A 17,728-nucleotide genomic window follows, 5' to 3' on the forward strand; every position below is an offset into this window, starting at 1 on the left:
GTGTCTTAGGCCCCCCCATCATCTCCAGTGATCCAGTCCAGTACGCCGTCAGAGGGGAGAGAGGGGAGATCAAGTGCTACATCGCGAGCACCCCCCCACCTGATAAGATTGTAAGTCCATCCTTGATCTACTGCAGAGGTGCTCGACCTTTACCGATAGCATCTGCCTCCGACAGAATCCTGATCACAGCTCAACAGCTCCTTGTCCGCCCTGAAAACAAACTGATGTGTACGTCCTCCTCCTCTTCAGCTTGTGTTTCTCGTTAAACGATTGGAACAAGTGGCATTGTTCTCCCCCGGTGTCACGAGTGTGTGAGAACGATCTGTTCCTCCTCTGTGGTGGAAGCTCTGTGACTCATCAAAAGCAGCTGCTGTAGTGTTTTTGGTTGAGATGATAGAGGAGACACACAGTGCACTGTACCCACTGAAATGTTTGGAATGCAGCCGATAAGGAGGACACGGCTCCTCCTGGTGTCACCTAAAGGAAAGGAAAAGGTCATCTAATGGTGGAAATCTCACGTCCGTCTCAATCACCGACGTGTGATTAGCTGATCTCTGATACAAGGGTTATCTGTCCGACGAATCCCAGAGTTATCTTTGTTTTTTATGCTCTCAGACTCTGTGATGCTCTTCACGTGGGATTCGTATTCCTCACATTGTTTAATGTGAGACTCACTGTAAAAGCCAAAAGACTTGAAATTGTCTGGCGATTCACATGATTCACATGAAAAATAGCACAAAAACTAGTTTGTGCTATTGAGATATGTTTTTTCCCCTTTATTTTTTGCTTTGCTTTACTGTCCATCTCATGTATCTCTTGGCTTCTTGTTGGGGCCAACCCAACCCAGCTTGGGCACCATCGGTCTAAGTGCTAGAGATCTGTTCGTGAAAGAATTGGATCCCGTATCAGTGATGTTTTCCCCACTTCAAACTATTTTTATCAAGTTGCACTTGAATTCTGTGCGTTAAAGATGCTCCTTTGAACTGCACTGAGATGTGACTTTGTGAGATATGATTACTCGTGATGGTCACCGGGAAACAGTCAGTGCTGCATCCATATCATCTTGATTTTGGTATAAAAAAATTAATTTTGACCTACCAGTCAAAATTTTTTCATTTAAGTGGTGAGCATTTTTTCTTTACAGGGAAGCATTCGCACAGGTTGCTTCACCCTCCTGAACGAGCTTTTCCTCTGGCTGCTTTTCTGGAAGTCACTGTGTGCTGTGCTTGATCAGCTACAGTTGAATATAAAGTGCCTATACTTTATATATACATTACAAAATGAGTGACATTGCATGTGATACAAACTTTCAAAATGGGGTAAATGCCAAAATGGTCACAAATCACAAAAAGAACTTAAAGTGGAAATAAATCCAACGACGACGTTTGAGTTTGAAGGCTAGAATGAGTGAGCGAGAGAGTCAGAGTGAAACAGATTGAAATAAAAGGGCCAGAGATGGAGGGAGAGTAAAATTCTGTTCCTTTCAGCGTCAATTATCCAATTGTGCAGTGCCGACATGACAGAATTCAGAGCTTTTAGGAAGCTTCAGCCCCCCTGCTGCACTGGCAGGGAGCTCAGAGCGTATAATGTGATACGACATTATAGTCTAAGCTTAATGCAGAGACACAAGGACTTATAAAATATGTAGCATGATGGTGTGTGTGTGTGTGTGTGTGAAACAGGCAATGTGAAATTGAATAAGAGACCCAAATACAGACGGTGCCGCAACAAAATGATTGTGCGAAAAAGCGATAAAGAAAGAAATTGAGGTATTTTGAAAGGCAGACTGTGGAGACTGAAAAGACGCATTATGTAAGATTGTCGGAGGGGGAACAAAAGCAGAATATTTAGGTCTTTTAAAATTCTCTCCATTCACATTTTTGTTTTTTTTTTGTTTTTTTCCAAACCAGGCTAAAAGGTACATTAGCCCAACATGTGGTTCTATGTATATTTGATATCGCTGTGCTCCATATTTAATACCCTCATATTTCTACCTCAGCAGATTTTAAGTAGAAAAACCTGCTTGGGTTTTTATCACTCATGTACACTTGCTGCACTTTGTGTGTGTGTGTGTGTCTTCTGATTTGTGAAGAATTGCTTTCTTTCCCAGCTCTAAAAAGTTGCTGCACAAATTTTAATTAGGCATATACTGTACCAGATGAAAAAAATAGCTGCCAAAGTGTGAGAATATAATTTATTTTGCTTAAAATATACTTTCTGCCCAGACTCGTTTAACCTTTCTGAACACCCATCTGTTTGCTGAATGTTTACTTGTGTGTGTGTGTGTTAGCGTCTGTACGCAAGTGCGGTTAATACTGCATAAGATAAGATAAAGTGAAATTAACATCTTTGATCGCCGAGGGGAAATTGTGTGATTGCAGCAGTTAAGAGTGGAGTTGAGGAAAAAAAGAAAGAAATAAAACATATTGTAAACTGTGACTTCATCACACTTGATACAGTCGCTATCACTTTGAAGGACTTTTCCTGCTGTGTTGATTATGAGCAGATTCGCAGTGTTTTCGTGTGCAGATGTACAGAGGCTTTGATCTGAGCTTAATCCTAAATTGACGATCTGCTTCACAGGTTTAATAACGGAGCGAGACTGAGAGCAAGTTTTGCCTTCAAAGTGCTTTCGAGTAGCCTTTTAGCACTGATCACAAACATATGATTATAATTTATGATGATAAATCCTTATGTGCCACTTTTAATATTAAAGCACATATTAAAGCATGAAGCATATTAAAGCATTACAGCACAGCAGAGTTTTCATTCCCCCGTCTGAGGATGTGCAGCAGCTCAGCTTGATGTTGGTGAAGAGCTCCTCTGTTCTGTCGCTTCCTAAACCAAAATGTCAGCCATCTCATTGAGGCTTGAGTCTGCAGCTCATAAGGACAAACTAAGCCTTGTAAAATGTGTGCTTCAGGTGTGGGCGTGGAAGGAGAACGTGTGGGAGAAGGAGAAGGGAACCCTGATGGAGAGGTACACCGTGGAGCAGAGCAAACCTCCATCCCAGGGCGGAGCCGTCCTCTCCACCCTCACCATCAACAACGTCATGGAGTCGGACTTCCACTCGCCCTACAACTGCACCGCCTGGAACTCCTTCGGACCCGGCACCATGATCATCACCCTGGAAGAGAAGGGTATGGAAAAAACAAATAACGTGGCAGCTGTGTGTCACGCCTCTTTCGTGCCATTCGTTCCGAAAACACTTTTGCAAAGCAAAGTCTGTGCTCATAGCTCCTCCGGTGAGCCTCCTGTTTCCTGTTCCCTCTCTCCTCGAGACGCAGGCTGGAGGACGGAGGAGACGAGGAGGCACAAATTAGAGAAACGAGAAGAGCTCCATGTATTGTCTGTATCCCCTGTTGTATTCATGGCTGTATCATGAAAACTGAACTTCAAGTTCGGGCAGCGCGGTGGTGCAGAGGTTAACACTGTCGCCTCACAGCAAGGGGGTTCCAGGTTTGAATCCTGGTCTGGGCCCCTCTGTGCGGCGTTTGCATGTTCTGTCCTTTTTCCGAGTCCTCCGGCTTCCTCCCACAATCCCAAAAAACATGCACATTAGGTTAATTGGCTACTCTGCATTGTCCCTGTGTGTGCGTTTGTGGTTGTCTGTCTTTGTGTGTCAGCCCTGCGATTGGCTGGCAACCAGTCCAGGGTGAACCCCACCTCTCAGGATAAGCTCCAGAACCCCCCCACGACCCTCACAGATCAGCGGTATAGAAAATGAATGGATGGATGGACTTCAAGTTGTCTCCCATTCGTTCTCATAAAAGTTGCTCGCCCAAAGCAGGGCTGACTCACTATGAGATGCCCAGCTGTCTTCATACATCCGCTTAGTGGCATCAAAGGCTCTTCAAAGGTAGCAATGGGTCAGTAACGTCAGAGCAGTGGAAGACCAGCCGTGTAAACAGAGCATGGTTTTCAAACAGTAAAATAAAAAAGAAAGGAAAAACTTCCAACCTGTTTGCACCAGCATGTGAACAAGTGCAGTCTAATACTGCAGCAGAGGATGAGCCAGTACACAGTGAAAACAATAAACTGTGCAGACAACGCAAACTACTTTCAAAAGTTCTGCAAGGAAGGAAACTTATTCATCATGTTTGTTTGGCTTTAACACACCGACTGCCAACAAAACAGCGTTTGTGTGCAGTGAAAATTGCACAGGACTTTAATGATGCTCTTCTCTCTCTTACACACTGAAGTTCCCTTGAGGAACGCGATTACACGGCGGCCTCAGCTCGAGGACAGACGATAGATAGTCCACTCTGGATGGTTACGCGTTTTATTTTGAGAACCTGGTATGTCACATCACATTGAGAAAATGATTTCTTCATGCTCTGCCAGTTTTATCTGGCTCTTATTCTTTCAGCTGTCAGATTTTGCAAGCTTCAGAAAATCTACCAAAACATCTTCGAGAGAGCGAGAGAGAAAGAGAGAGCTTGGATTTGTCCTCACTTGTACACTTACAGTATTTTTATCCGCTGTCTGACTTGCATGCCTTATCAACATAAGCAGCCCTCAGAGATCCCACATTAAGCTACTGTAGGACACTACTGGATTTATGCTTAAACAACACAATATCCATGCAGGTTTGTGTAACAATGAGACAGCAGCTGTCCCTCAACCCCGACCCCTTTCTTTCCGCTTGTGTTTGTTTCAGATATTGTTCCAGTGGGAATTATCGCCGGTGCTACGGTGGGCTCCTCCATTCTGCTGCTTATGTTTTTACTGGCGCTCGCCTTCTTCCTCTACCGCCAACGCAAAGGCAGTGAGTGCACACAGTGGTTCTCATACGTGTGTGTGTGTGCACGTGTGTGTGTGGGTACTCTATACTGTTTGTGTCTATCAGTCTTTCTTTCATCCTCTCTCTCTCTCTCTCTCTCTCTCTCTCTGTCTGTCATTCTGTCTCTCTGCATTTGAAGAAGGGAGCATATGCCAACCATATAGCATTTTATTCAAATGAGATTAATGAATATTCATATAATATGGCAAACTGCCTTAAGACGCCTACTGCACACTTCCCTTTTCATTCTACTCACATGGAATTCTATGATTGTTTTTCCCATAAATCATATTTATGTGGGGCTCGAACACTAGATAGAGCACATAAATAACGGAGCAGAAAACAAGAGCATTTAAAGGTGAATGGTATTTAACTTATGAATTCCTATATGTTATTTCTACAGCCTACGGCAATCCAATTAGCTTTTATGAACACAAACCGCACTTCTGCAAGCCAGAGATGTTAAGCATGTGATGTCTTTAAGTTGTTTAATTTTGAGCCGCTCCATAGCAAATAAAGACTTGGGAAAGACAATGAAGGTGACTGGCAGAGTCCCCAGAGGGATTTTCTGGGGATACGAGTATATTTTCTGGTTCAGAGCAGATAACACCACTACAGAAAAGATATCGTTTGGAAATAGAGACTCAAACAAACATGGCTGTGGCTCCAGATAAGCTGTCTCTCATTTGCTGTACGATGCTGCTCAAGACTTCACAGATTTAAATCTTTGCTTTTAAGGCTTCTGCTTTTCGAAGTTACAAGAAACTGTTGAGTAGTTACTCCTCTGTGTATATCAAGTAATATACACATGTGTTGCTGCTGTAGCTTTCATAATGTGGCAGCTCTCAGTTCAGAATTGTGCCGTGAAACTTTTCGCCAACTTCTGCTCCAGGAAGAGTTCAGTGACGTTAGATCGGGATTACTGAGAGATGACGTCCTCCTCCTCATTTGAGATAAAACGACCTAATTCACAATTTAATATCCTACGCATAGATTTCTTAATGTTAGTTTGTCATCTTTAATTGTTATTACACTTGTAGAAAAATAAGCCAGTCCCACGGTGTCTTTCTGAAAGGACTGTCCAAGAAATCCCACACATACAGTAAAAATTTCATGAAAAGAATATTGATTTTCAAGTTAAGGGTGTGGGTTTAAAAAATGATCAGCAATCGTAAGACCTTCTTTCGGAAAAGATATGTCAGAAAATGCTCCTGTTCATTTTCAACTCTGCAGCCTTAAAGAAGATATTTACTGGGAATGTGCAGTTTAACTGACATCTCGTTCCCTCCTGGTGAATAATGAAGTCCTCCAAATTCACAAATCCTCTTTCTGGCTTTGGAGGCCACAAGCCTGCCAAATTGCCTAATGCACCAATATCAGCAGAGAGAAAATAAAAGAAACAAGGCAAATAACGGATGAGACAAGTCAGACAAAAACAGCTTTGAACAGAATAAAATGATTGTGTTGTTGTTGTTTTGCTTTTCCCTTTTAACCAAACTGTTAAATAAATCCTAATTCATCTTGACATTGACCCAGAATATGACCGGAGGTTGTGCTTTTCTTCCAGGTCGGCGGGGTGTCACCCTGGGTAAACCAGACATAAAGGTAGAGACGGTCAACAAAGAGACCCACAGCCTGGAGGAGGAGGCGGCCGACGTCTCCACGGCCACTCGAATGGTCAAGGCCATGTACTCCGTGAGTAGACACCCATCTGAGTCACCGGGGGCCGCGGAGAGAAGGCGTATGGGTCATTGGCCTTAAATGCACATGTACACCTACACAAAGGGCAAGATGACAGGAGGGCCGCACACACACACACACACACACTGAAACAGAGACACAAGCACAAGGCCTGCCTGGAAACACACACACACACTTTCTGAAGCATCAAAAATATACAAGCTGGATCAAGATGGACAAGAACGTGCATATACACAGCATAAAGTACGGTACATACACAAACAAACACGCAAATACACACAAAAAAACATACAAACACAAACGACGCAAATGAAACTGATAGGACACACACATTCAGTCTCTCTCTCTCTCACACACACACACACACACTCTCCTTCCCTCTGGAATAACGATCAACCCTGGAAGTCCTGGAGAATTTAATCGACGAGGCTCCTCTGCAGCAGGTTTAAAGCTCGGCCCAAAACCTTTTTCCAACAGCTAACCGTTTCTCGACTTCCACTCTCTTGGGATGAAAAACCTGAAACTCTGTTTTCCTCTCCCCTCCCTCTCTTCCTCCTCCTTTCCTTTCTCACCCTCCCTCTTTCCGTGTGTGTGTTTCGTTGTTTGATGGTTTAGTTTCTGCCCTCTGTTTCCCTCTCTCCCTCCACTCAGCCGTTCAAAGACGACATGGACCTGAAGCAGGACATCAGGAGCGAGAGCGACACCAGGGAGGAGTACGAGCTCAAGGTGAGAGGGCACCTTGAACGCTGTATCCTGCATGGTGCACAGCGATATGTCATATGTCATGAACTTTGTGGTCATGTCCATCATGAAGATGCCAATTACCAGTTCCTGCTTTTTCCTCAGGTTCTGTATTCGCACTGGAGTTAAAAACTCGTTTTTCACAACAGTTTATTCATAATCCATGCGGCTCACGTTCGAAAAGAAACGGGCATTGGTGTTTCGTTATGCGCCATCTGCAGGATTGTGTTAAGTCAGACCAATGATCAGTCACTCATTCTGGTGTCTTTAAGCAGGAGAGGAGCTAAAATCTCTGTGTAATAAATAAATTAAAAGTTAGAAATAGAAGTTTTATTCCAGAGTAGGTGCGCTTCCTGTTGCCATGCTGTGTTTATCCTGGTAATATTATATAATCCTGGAAGTTGTATCATTGTGTCTCATGTTCATGCACATACTGTGCCCTGCATCACGCACACACCATCGCGTTTTTTGGACATAGCATGAGTGCCGCCAGCCGTGAGACTGAGCTCATACAGTGAAAACAATGTGAGAAGTATGAAGCATGATATGACAATAGTCACTTTATTTCAGCAAATTAATGTGTCTTATTTACTTTCACTTGCCTGAACTTGTCTTTTGTTTATTTTATTTATTGTTTTTTATCTGTGTGTTTTTGTTTGGCTTGGATCTGTTTGTTGTAGATTTAATAAAAGTTCCATGATATTCCAGGAACTTCTCTAGCTGAGTCTTTCTTTCAGACTATCGAATTATGTACACCCAAAATTAAAATGAGCTGCCATTACTAACAGAAGCACAGACGTGATGACTGGTGTCTTTATCTTTGGGCCCAGTGACCAAATAAGAGGCTTGATAGGCTAATATTCTCCCCTCTGATCACAGGATCCAACCAACGGCTACTACAACGTTCGAGCCACCACCCACGATGAGGCACGTCCCCAGTCCCGTGCCATCCACTACCAGGGGGAGTTTCGCTCACCGAACCCAAACAGTGGACCAGCCGGGGCCTCTTCCAGCGGACCCTCAGCTGCCGCCAGCGGTGCCGTTCCTCCCAGCGCGGTGCCAGGCTCAAGGGCAGGTTGCTACGACCCCAGACCCCCTTCTAGGATGTCCCATGCCACCTACGCCCAGTTCAACACCTTCTCCAGGGTGGCGCAGAGCCAGAAAGTACCTCCCAATCCAGCTCTTCAATCACCTGGAGATTACGCCGGAGACTGCGGCCTCCTGGACAGCACGACGCAGCTGGCTTATGACAACTATGGATACCCGTCCCAGTATCCCAGCTACCGCATTGGCTTCGCTCCGCCCATAGAGGAAGGGCCGGCCTATGAGATGTATCCAACAGGACAAGGGACCGGGCCGGGGCCGGGACCAGGGCCAGGGCCAGGGCCGGGACAACAAAGTCCTGAAGCAGGGCTCGGGCAGTATGGGAGCTCCACTCGTTTCTCATACTCGTCTCCACCCTCTGACTATTCCCAAAGACACACACAGCGGATGCAGACTCATGTTTGAGAAATGTACATACACACTCTCTACATACAAAAAAACAAACAAAAACAAAACATCAATCGTTTTTTTGTTTCCACGGCATCCAATGCATGGAATTTGGTTCATTTTCTGAACCAGTAAAATACTCCAACAGCGCACAGTAGTTAGCAGCCTTGCGTATAATACAGTTAGCAGCAATACATACAACACATGAACCGTGACATCGTCACACATTTGCGCAGACCTTCTGTTGCGTGCAGTGTTTCTGCTCCAACACAAGCAACAGCGAGAGCCACAATCATGAGAAAAAAAGAGAAGAACAGCACTTTGAAGACAAGAAGAAGAAGAAGAAGAAGAAGAGGAAGAGAAAGAAGAAGAAGAGTGCCAGAAGCTGAGGGAGGAGCAGAGGAGCCTTTCTCTTCCTCATTCCTCACTTTGCTCCTGGATTTTCTTCCTGCACCACATTCTCCTCCCACCCCATCTCTGTAAATAAGTGCACATGGAGATTTGGGTCATTTTAAAGTTATTTCCTTGTACAAACCTATACAGTGTGATGCAGTACAGTGACTTACAGCAAACGTTTTTGCATTTTCTGACTTTCACATGTTGAAAAAAAAACAAAAAGAAACACATACACACAGATCTTTAAAGACTTATTTGTTTCGATGTGTTGCAGCAACGGGGCAGCTTCGGTTTTAAATATATTTGGCACTTTTTGCTCCCTCTTCCTCATTGAAACCTGCCCAGTGGCCATTGCTTACAAGATCTACCTTGATTGAAGCGGGGACAGAGCTTCTTGAAGCGGTACAGTTAGTGACCAGAGTGCCAATGCTTATGTGCCAACACACACACACACACACACACACACACACACACAAACCATTAAGGTGTGTCTTCTTTTGTAAAGACCGGACAATGAGATGCTCTGGACAAAGAGTTTTTTGTACGAGCCACTGAGAAGAAAGGAACGGAGTGGTAGCAAGCGTCTCTTTATGCTCATCTCTCACTTTTTTATCATCAACATCCATTTCTATACCTAACATTTCATTCGAGGTCAATGCTGTATAAGGTATTTGTGAAACGAGGTGTGGCGGGAGTGCTTTTTCATCGGACGAATTTCTGCGATTTGTACAAAAAGATACCTCCCCTACCCTCAAGTGTCAAAAAGTATGTGTTTCTCTCACTTGCACAATAGGATAGATTTTCTTTTCCATATTTATACCGAAGCGTATGAAAAAAAAAGGCATTCAGAAACATTTTATAATATTTTTATAAGGAGTTGTGGACCAAAGGTTCAGTGTTTTGGATGAAATTCACTTTTTAATGTGTACGTGACCGCTATTGGAAACATTTTGAGTTTCTCAAAAAAGCGATGGATGTTGTTTTTAAAGTGGATGTTGTAGACTTAAATTAGAAAATCTGAGGAGCTTCATTCCAAAATGATAAATATCCAGCAAAAGGAAAATCTGTTTGGTGGATATTTCTGTTTGGTGTGAATCTCTTTCTTTGACTTCCAGTCTTCTGACTGGACTGCCTTTTTTCCAACGTCGACGACATTCAAATTGATGGATGGAGAACAAGCAGATGCTCACTTTGAGCTGTGCTGTAAACTTTGCAAGCAACGAGAAGGTTCAAGTGTAGTCTAACATATCAAAATGAAGGTACAGATGGCTCTCTCTAGCTCATATGGTACTTTGTACATTTATATGTAATGTAAGTATGCTGGTTTGTTCACCGCAACAGAAAATTTGGTGGTATTTTCTGGCTGAGATTTTTCCATTATATTGTGCCAGCCTTGGTACATGTGATTGGCCTTCAACTGCACCGTTTCAGAATTCGGTCAGCGTGTAAAGTGTTGCTACTCTCGTCTAACCTCTAATGAGGCAGCTACTGTACGAGTCCTTTGTTTTAATGAATCCCCACAAGCTTCTTTTCACCAAGAGAGAAAATTGAATCTGTCTGTTAAGTCTTTGCACAAGGTTGGGTCTCACATCTTCTGCAGCTGTTGTAAAAACTCTAGTTTTTGTAGCAGTTCAGTCTGAATTCACACCACGATCAGCTCACAAAAGGTTCACAAAAGCAATGTGGATTCCTGACTACTGTAGCAACTGAGTGCAGCTGCAAAGTTTGAACTTGATTTCAATTATAAATAAAAAGTTGTTAGTTGTTCTCTAGTTGTTGAAAAAGTAAGCCTTACTTGTGAAAATAAGTCTCATTTTGATTATTTTAGAGTTGAAAAGAGTTGACCCAGCATGAGTTTAAAGACATTTATTTGACATGTATGCTGCACTTCATGTTCTTCTCGTACAAAAAGACTGTCATTTTGCAAAAATTACATGTCAAAGGAAACAATCAGACACCCAATCTGATTCTGTATAGTCCGACTGCGCTCTTCATTGTACCTTCGCACAGCTTCACCTTTTCCGGTGACAGTCTGGTGTTAACCTCACAGCAGCAGCATCACTCTTTGCTGTACACTGAAATTGAAGTGATAAGGTTCCTCCAGTAGTCCAACCTTTTTCCTGTTTTAAAATTTGTTTTCGCAACCACCAGTAATTGGTTCAACGTTGTATTTTCACCTTTTCTTATGCTTTATCGGATAGTCAAAGTAAAGAGGGACTTGACGCGACAGAGATTCACAGACTTCTATCTCTGCCTTACATTTCTGAGCAGTTAAAAATGATAGCAGATGAGACGGTGCATTAGAAAAGCCCAGAGGCGGCAAAGTGAAGCCAGAAATCTCCCAACCTCTAGAGGTAATCATTGAGTCTTAATACTTATCAGCCACCCTATCAACCCCTCACAGATACGGCATATTATGGTAATTTTGTGCTAAAGGGTAATAAAAATTGTATTTATTGCCACTGTTTTGAATAAACACTTTCAGAAGGGAAACCAGCGCCACACCGTTTCTGATTAGAATATCAGATGGAACCTTGTAGCTCCAAGGTCACTATTAAAACCATTTCAGTAGTTATAGGGAGAAGAACGGGCAGATGGAGCCCTCTTTTAAATTTATATGGTTATCACAGCCTTGGTACTGCATACTATTACCTCTTTGCAACCTTTTTACAGAGTTGTAGCTAAGCAGTATTTTGCATCTGACTTGAAATGTTGTTGTGACCTTGTGTAGAATGGGGAAGTTTGACACAGAAGAGGTACTGAGGCACACGCCGAGCCCATCCAGGTACTTAGTCATTATCTCAACTATTTACAGCCTGTTGACAGTGGGGACGCATAAATATGTAAAAGGAGGTGGCAAAAAATGCAAAACAGATGTTCAGATTTGGCTCGACGATCAGAAAGTATGTGGTTTAGAAGGGAATCTGGAAATGTTTCCTCCACTAGGTTGTTAGTTCATTTTTTCCCTCTCTCTCTTTCCCATACGTACCTGTCACCATGGTACTTATACTGCACATTACTCTCAACTCGCGCCCCCGTGTCGTATTAATAGCCACCTACCAGCTTCCATGTTTAGAGGTTGAAACTGTCTTTTCATTAAAAAAAAAAACAAAACCTCATTACAGCAAAGCAAAAGTTTCTCTCAAAGCTTTCTTCCAAATTTTCTTTACAACAATAACATATGGAGTAGCAGTCTAGCTTGCATTAATGTGTGTGTATGTCGGGGGGGTCGGGGCGGTCTGTTTTTTTGAGAATATATAGCTTCATTAGCTCATCCTCGTTTATTTCTGGATTCTTTCTATGGAAATCAGTATTTGAAATCTTATTTTCTTGGTATTACTTTGTGGTGCTGCATCACCAGTGGAAGAAATGACTGTGGTCAAAAGTGTGTGTATTTTAACTTTTATATTCAGTATTTTACTTTATTTTGTATGCATCAGATTGGGAGGGAGGACGGAGGCTGTGATTAATCAACCCAGCGAAAGGGTGGGGGCGTATGTCTGTGGCCAAAACGACTGCTCAGCCAGGCCACAAATAGCCAAAACTCAGTCTCAACTAGGCCAACCCAGACTAGAACCAGGCCAGACACACAGCTAACCGCTCTATTCCATGCTGTGCTGTGCTGTGCTGTGCTGTGCTGTGCTGTGCTGTGCCAACCCTGGCCAAGACAGACTCAAGTGGCTCAGTGTCCATTTTTACCTTTTGGAGTCTCCAGCGAGTGCCAAAAGACTGCAGAGAAAAATGAACTGAGCAGACAAACAAATGCAGCAGCCATGTGTGTGTTTCACTTCTCTCTCTGTGTGTGTGCGCATGTAGTGTATGCAGCCATCTGTGAACATGTATGTGTGCGTGTGTGTGCTGGCAGCCTGTGTGTTTTCATGCCATTATAGATGTGTTGAGTTCACTGGACTGTGGAAATTAGGGTTTGACTGATCACTTTGAACAAATGAACGAACCAGTGAGGGTTAGGATTCTCACCTGCTGGTATGATGGAGGTTCCTCCTGACTGCAGCTACATTCAAATAGTCCAAAAAACCCACATGTAGATTTACTTTGCAGATATTTTTGTGGAAATGCTGTTAAAGTTATAATCCTTAAGACTTTCAGGATATCAAATCCCATTTTGATATGATATGAAAATATGCATTTGAAGGTATTTCAGTGTGACTGGAGGTGTCCACCTTTTCAGCACAGGATTCAGTGTGTTTATTCCCTCATAAGGATGTACACAAACATTTCATTTGAAGCAGAAGACAACAGTGGGCCAGGAGTTCAGTTCTACCGTTAAAAATGACTCTTGTTGTCTTTGTTCTTATTCATTAAAAACAATATGATGTGACGAATCCCCTCACTTTGTTAGCCTGGTTCCATACCTTTAGATCAATGCCTCCACTGTTGATTTCTGTCAGTGATTCAAAAAATCTTGGAGCTCATTGAAAGCTGCACAAAAACAACAGAGCTTTGCAGGCGGGATTAAGGACGGTTGCATCATCTTCCTGTGCCTGTTTTAGCCTGAAGACTTAACTCCTTTCATGAAAAACAGAGGCAAGGAACAAGTGTGAATGAAACTGAAGGGGCTTAACAGGTCGTCATGAGCGAATAAACAAGTAACTCTTAAATCAGGACGTTTCCTCAGTCATTGTTAAAGGTGTTGATTGATCCTACAAATCTGCTATCCCAGCCTCCGTGTTAAGTAAAAGTTATGTAGGAGGTGACAGAATATGGCACTCGTAAAGGACAGCATTGCCACGATGTCAGACTGAATAATAAAGTGAACTGACCAATTGGGTTTCTCCGTCGGTGTCGCCCCTTTCAGGCTTCTTTGCTGCCCTTAGCAATAAGCTAACGTGCTTCTGAATCAGCTGAAATCTGAAGGACTGTAACTTCAAACTCCCATGAAAAACTGCCTGCAGAAACTGATCTTAGAATTTGATTTAATCATCAACTTCCTGCCTTGTTTTTATATTCAGCTGGAAATGCTTTAGGAATGGGGGAAAAAAATCAAAACCTTTTGAAGATGTTAAATCCGTAAAACCGTATCAGTCAAACCCTAGTAAGAAAGCAGGACAGCTGGTGAGACAGAGTGAATTAGACACTGCGAGGCCTTAGGACACGAGGACGAAGCCGAGCTTGTCCGCTCGTCCCTCGTCCAGCTGCTGAGCCCGTCTGCTAACAGGATTAACTGATGTTCAGCTCAGTGTCGTTAAGCAAATGAAGACAATGATCAGTGAGAAGGATTCTGTATTGCACTTGAGTGCATGTAGGTGAGAGGCGAACAGTGTGGGTGTTCAAATAAGCATATATTCTCCATACTCCTTTGTTTTTACCCCTATATATTGTTCACATGTGTATTATGTTCATGTTGGGTTTGAGTACTTGTTATCCCTTTTATTCAACAAAAAAAGTGAACAAAACATACGAGATATTATGAAAAATTTCATTTATTTTCATGTTTCTCCGTTTGATTTTTGTTTTTTTCAAATTGTATGTAATTATTTTTCCACAGTATTACACAAAAAATAAAAGAAGACACGGCTTTCATAAGAACGGCAGCAAAGGCTCCTTTCTTTCTGCACGTATTCGTTATAAGGAAGCCTGGCTTACAGGCGGTTGTTTTTATGAAATCATATTTTGTGTTTTTATGGGTGAGGCTCCAGGATGAAGCTTAAAAAAGGGGTTTCAGCTGTGTACTTTGGAAGAAGTTTGCACATCACGCACAGCGCTGTTTATTTAGGTCAAACTGTGACTGACAGATTCTCACGCTGAGCAGCCGAAGTCGACAGAAAGTGTGTCTATGTATAGCACACAGGCATGAGGGCATGGAGAGTGTTTTCACCTGAGTGTGACAGTGGAGACAAACATCAGCACAGTCTCTCCTCTCACTTACATTTCTCCTCCTCTCCTCCACTTGTTTTCACCTCCCCTCTGCTCCTTTGCCTAATGCTGTTACCATTACTCCACTGTGCTGCTGTGCTCCTGTCTTTGTCTCCTGCCTCATCCTGACACTTCTTTTCTCATCCTCTGAACCTCTCCTCACTTCTCCTCTCCTCTCCTCTCCTCTCCTCTCCTCTCTCTTCTCCTCACTTCTCCTCTCCTGTCCTCTCCTCTCCTCTCCTCTCCTCTCCTCTCCTCTCCTCTCCTCACCTCTCCTCTCCTCTCCTCTCCTCTCCTCTCCTCTCCTCTCTCTTCTCCTCACTTCTCCTCTCCTCACCTCTCCTCTCCTCTCCTCACTCCTCTCCTCACTCCTCTCCTCTCCTCTCCTCTCCTCTCCTCACCTCTCCTCTCCTCTCCCCTCTTCTCTCTCTCTTTCTCTCTCTCACACACACACTTCTTCTCTTCAGTCCTCCTTTCATCCCTCACTCTCAGCCATTTGTCCTTCCCTTCCCTCTCTTCGCTCTTCCTCTCTTCCTGTTCTTACTCTTCATTTCACCTTTTCTCTATTCACCTCATGTCGTCGCTCCTCTCCAACCCTCTGCTGCTCTCCTCTCTTCTCCCACTTCTCCTCTCCTCTTCTCCTCCCAGTCCTCCTTTTGCATCTTCTGTCTTGTCTGTTCCCTCCTCTCATGCCTCATCATTGAGTTCTCCCCTCCTCTCCTCTGTCCTCCTTTCACCTCCTCTGCCTTCTCCTCACATCTTGTCTTCTCTTTACTCCTCCTTTCACCTCTCCTCTGATCATTGTACTCCTCCTCCCTCACCTCCTGTTGTCTGTCCTTCTCACATCCCTGCAACTTTTCCCTCCCATCCTACTCCTTTCTCCTTCTTACATCTTTTCAGCTTCCTCGTTTCCTACTTCCTACAGTCGTTCTCTCCTCTCTCACCTTTCTGTCACCAATCTTTGCCTCAATACTTCTCCTCACTCCTCCTTTCACCATTTCTCCCCTCAGTCCTCCTCTCTTGTTAATGGCAGGAACAAATGGGGGGAAATGAGGGTGAAGAAAAAGCAAAAGCAAGAAAGAAATAAGAGATACAGCAGCAAATGGAAAGACAAGGACAGAAGACAGACAGGAAGCATTACAGCCTCCCGTCCTCGTCTTTACTTAGTGAGTAATGGTGATTATCGTCTCCTCTCTCCTCTTGCTTTCAGTGAGGAATAATGTCTGGAATAACCTTCAGCACTGCGTCCCCCCCGACTCCAGCGGACCACCCCCCCATCACCACCACCACCACCTTCCATTTTATCCCCTTGTTCACATTTGAAGCGGTCGTTGTATGGATTATGAACCCTCTCACACTTGGCACCGCGCTCTCAGTGCCTGAGATATATTATCATATTAGTGGAGAATGATGTAATGCATTTCAAGACATTTGTCCTTCGCACACCCTCTGTCCCTCCGCAGATGATGTCACTGGCTTTGTGTCTCGGAGGCAGAGAAGTTGTCAAGCGGTTTGTGGGTTTTTCTGTTGATGCTGTCGCCATCTTGTGGTGGGTGAGGAGCATTCAATGACGAGCGAACAGGCAGGAAATTAGGATGAAGGAAATTATTTATTACTGAACCAGACGATAATGTGGCTCATAATAGACGTCCTTGGTGTAACTGTACCGACGTGGACCATTGGGTCAGGGACGGAAGTAAAGGGACGGACACTTTGGATATGACATGATTACAAATCAGAGTTTGACCGACATGCATTTTTGTTGCCAGTGACTGGATTTTTTTATAGGAAAGCTTGTTGAAACTGTACATTACAATCAGTATATTTGAATGTGACCATTTTCACAAAAAAAGTAAAAAACATAAAAACATTTTTTAAAAATATTATAAATAGTCAGTGTTTCATCCACTACAGCATAAAGAAAACAAAACCTATAATGAATTTAGAAGAAGGAAAGAAAAACTGCAAACCAAACCTGATGATGAGGAAAAGAAAATGAATGAATACAAGACACCAATAAAAACATCCGGGCCAAATTAGGTGTAATCTGATCAAAATATCACATTAGCTACAACCTGAGCTGTAAAGTAGAAAACTATTATGTTACTGTCATTTATATAACCATTTAACTTTATTTAATCACAGTGTCTTGTAGACCAACCAGGCAACCACACAGACAGCATACAAGAGTAACACAAATAAGGCCTGACAACCGACGATCAAAACGACAAATAGTTAAAATTTACAAGAGTCATAAAAATATCAGACAGTAAAGCTTTAAAATCTCCAAAGAGAATGAAAGAACCTTGCTCGAGGGCAGTGTGCAGTTCACAGTAAATATTTGATCAAACAAGCAGAAATCACATCACAGGGGAAGACTTACTGCAGCCAAACATATCTGTCTACCCCAATATATAATGTATATATTTCTGATAAAAGGAAAAGATAAAAAAATGAACATGTGGAAATGTAGGATGCAGAATTGTAAGCTGGGAGCCTGAAAAGAAGTTATTGAAAAGGGATTAAGTGGCGTAACAGATTGGATCTGACTATATGAGAGTATAGAGAGAAGCCTTTAGCGATGTTTATCCCGAATTTTCCTTTAATTATCAAAAACAAAAGCAAGGCCAGGCAAAAATGAGCTGCAGCGTCCTGATCGACCCCGTTTTCATCCCGCGCTCAGTTTTCCTGCGCTGAAACACCCCCTGGCCCCTCATGTGGCCTCTGGTAATTTGATTAAAC

At 43.1% G+C, this 17,728-nt stretch overlaps 1 protein-coding gene across 2 annotated transcripts in view; it reads left to right on the top strand.

Moving 5' to 3' along the window:
- Nucleotides 1-14,957, top strand: part of kirrel1b (kirre like nephrin family adhesion molecule 1b) — a 69,055-nt gene extending 54,098 nt beyond the window's left edge. Inside the window, exons 10-15 of one of the 2 annotated variants that reach the window (XM_046408217.1) lie at nucleotides 10-110; nucleotides 2,924-3,140; nucleotides 4,661-4,768; nucleotides 6,351-6,478; nucleotides 7,100-7,210; nucleotides 8,105-14,957. In XM_046408217.1, coding sequence (XP_046264173.1) covers nucleotides 10-110; nucleotides 2,924-3,140; nucleotides 4,661-4,768; nucleotides 6,351-6,478; nucleotides 7,100-7,210; nucleotides 8,105-8,734 — 1,295 coding nt within the window. In that variant the 3' untranslated portion in view covers nucleotides 8,735-14,957. The remainder of the gene's footprint in view (nucleotides 1-9; nucleotides 111-2,923; nucleotides 3,141-4,660; nucleotides 4,769-6,350; nucleotides 6,479-7,099; nucleotides 7,211-8,104) is intronic. The other variant, XM_046408218.1, reaches the window with a different exon arrangement.
- Nucleotides 14,958-17,728: the final 2,771 nt, after the last annotated feature.

Source organism: Scatophagus argus, chromosome 13 (genome assembly GCF_020382885.2).
Source record: "Scatophagus argus isolate fScaArg1 chromosome 13, fScaArg1.pri, whole genome shotgun sequence".
Classification (NCBI taxonomy): Eukaryota; Metazoa; Chordata; class Actinopteri; family Scatophagidae; genus Scatophagus; species Scatophagus argus.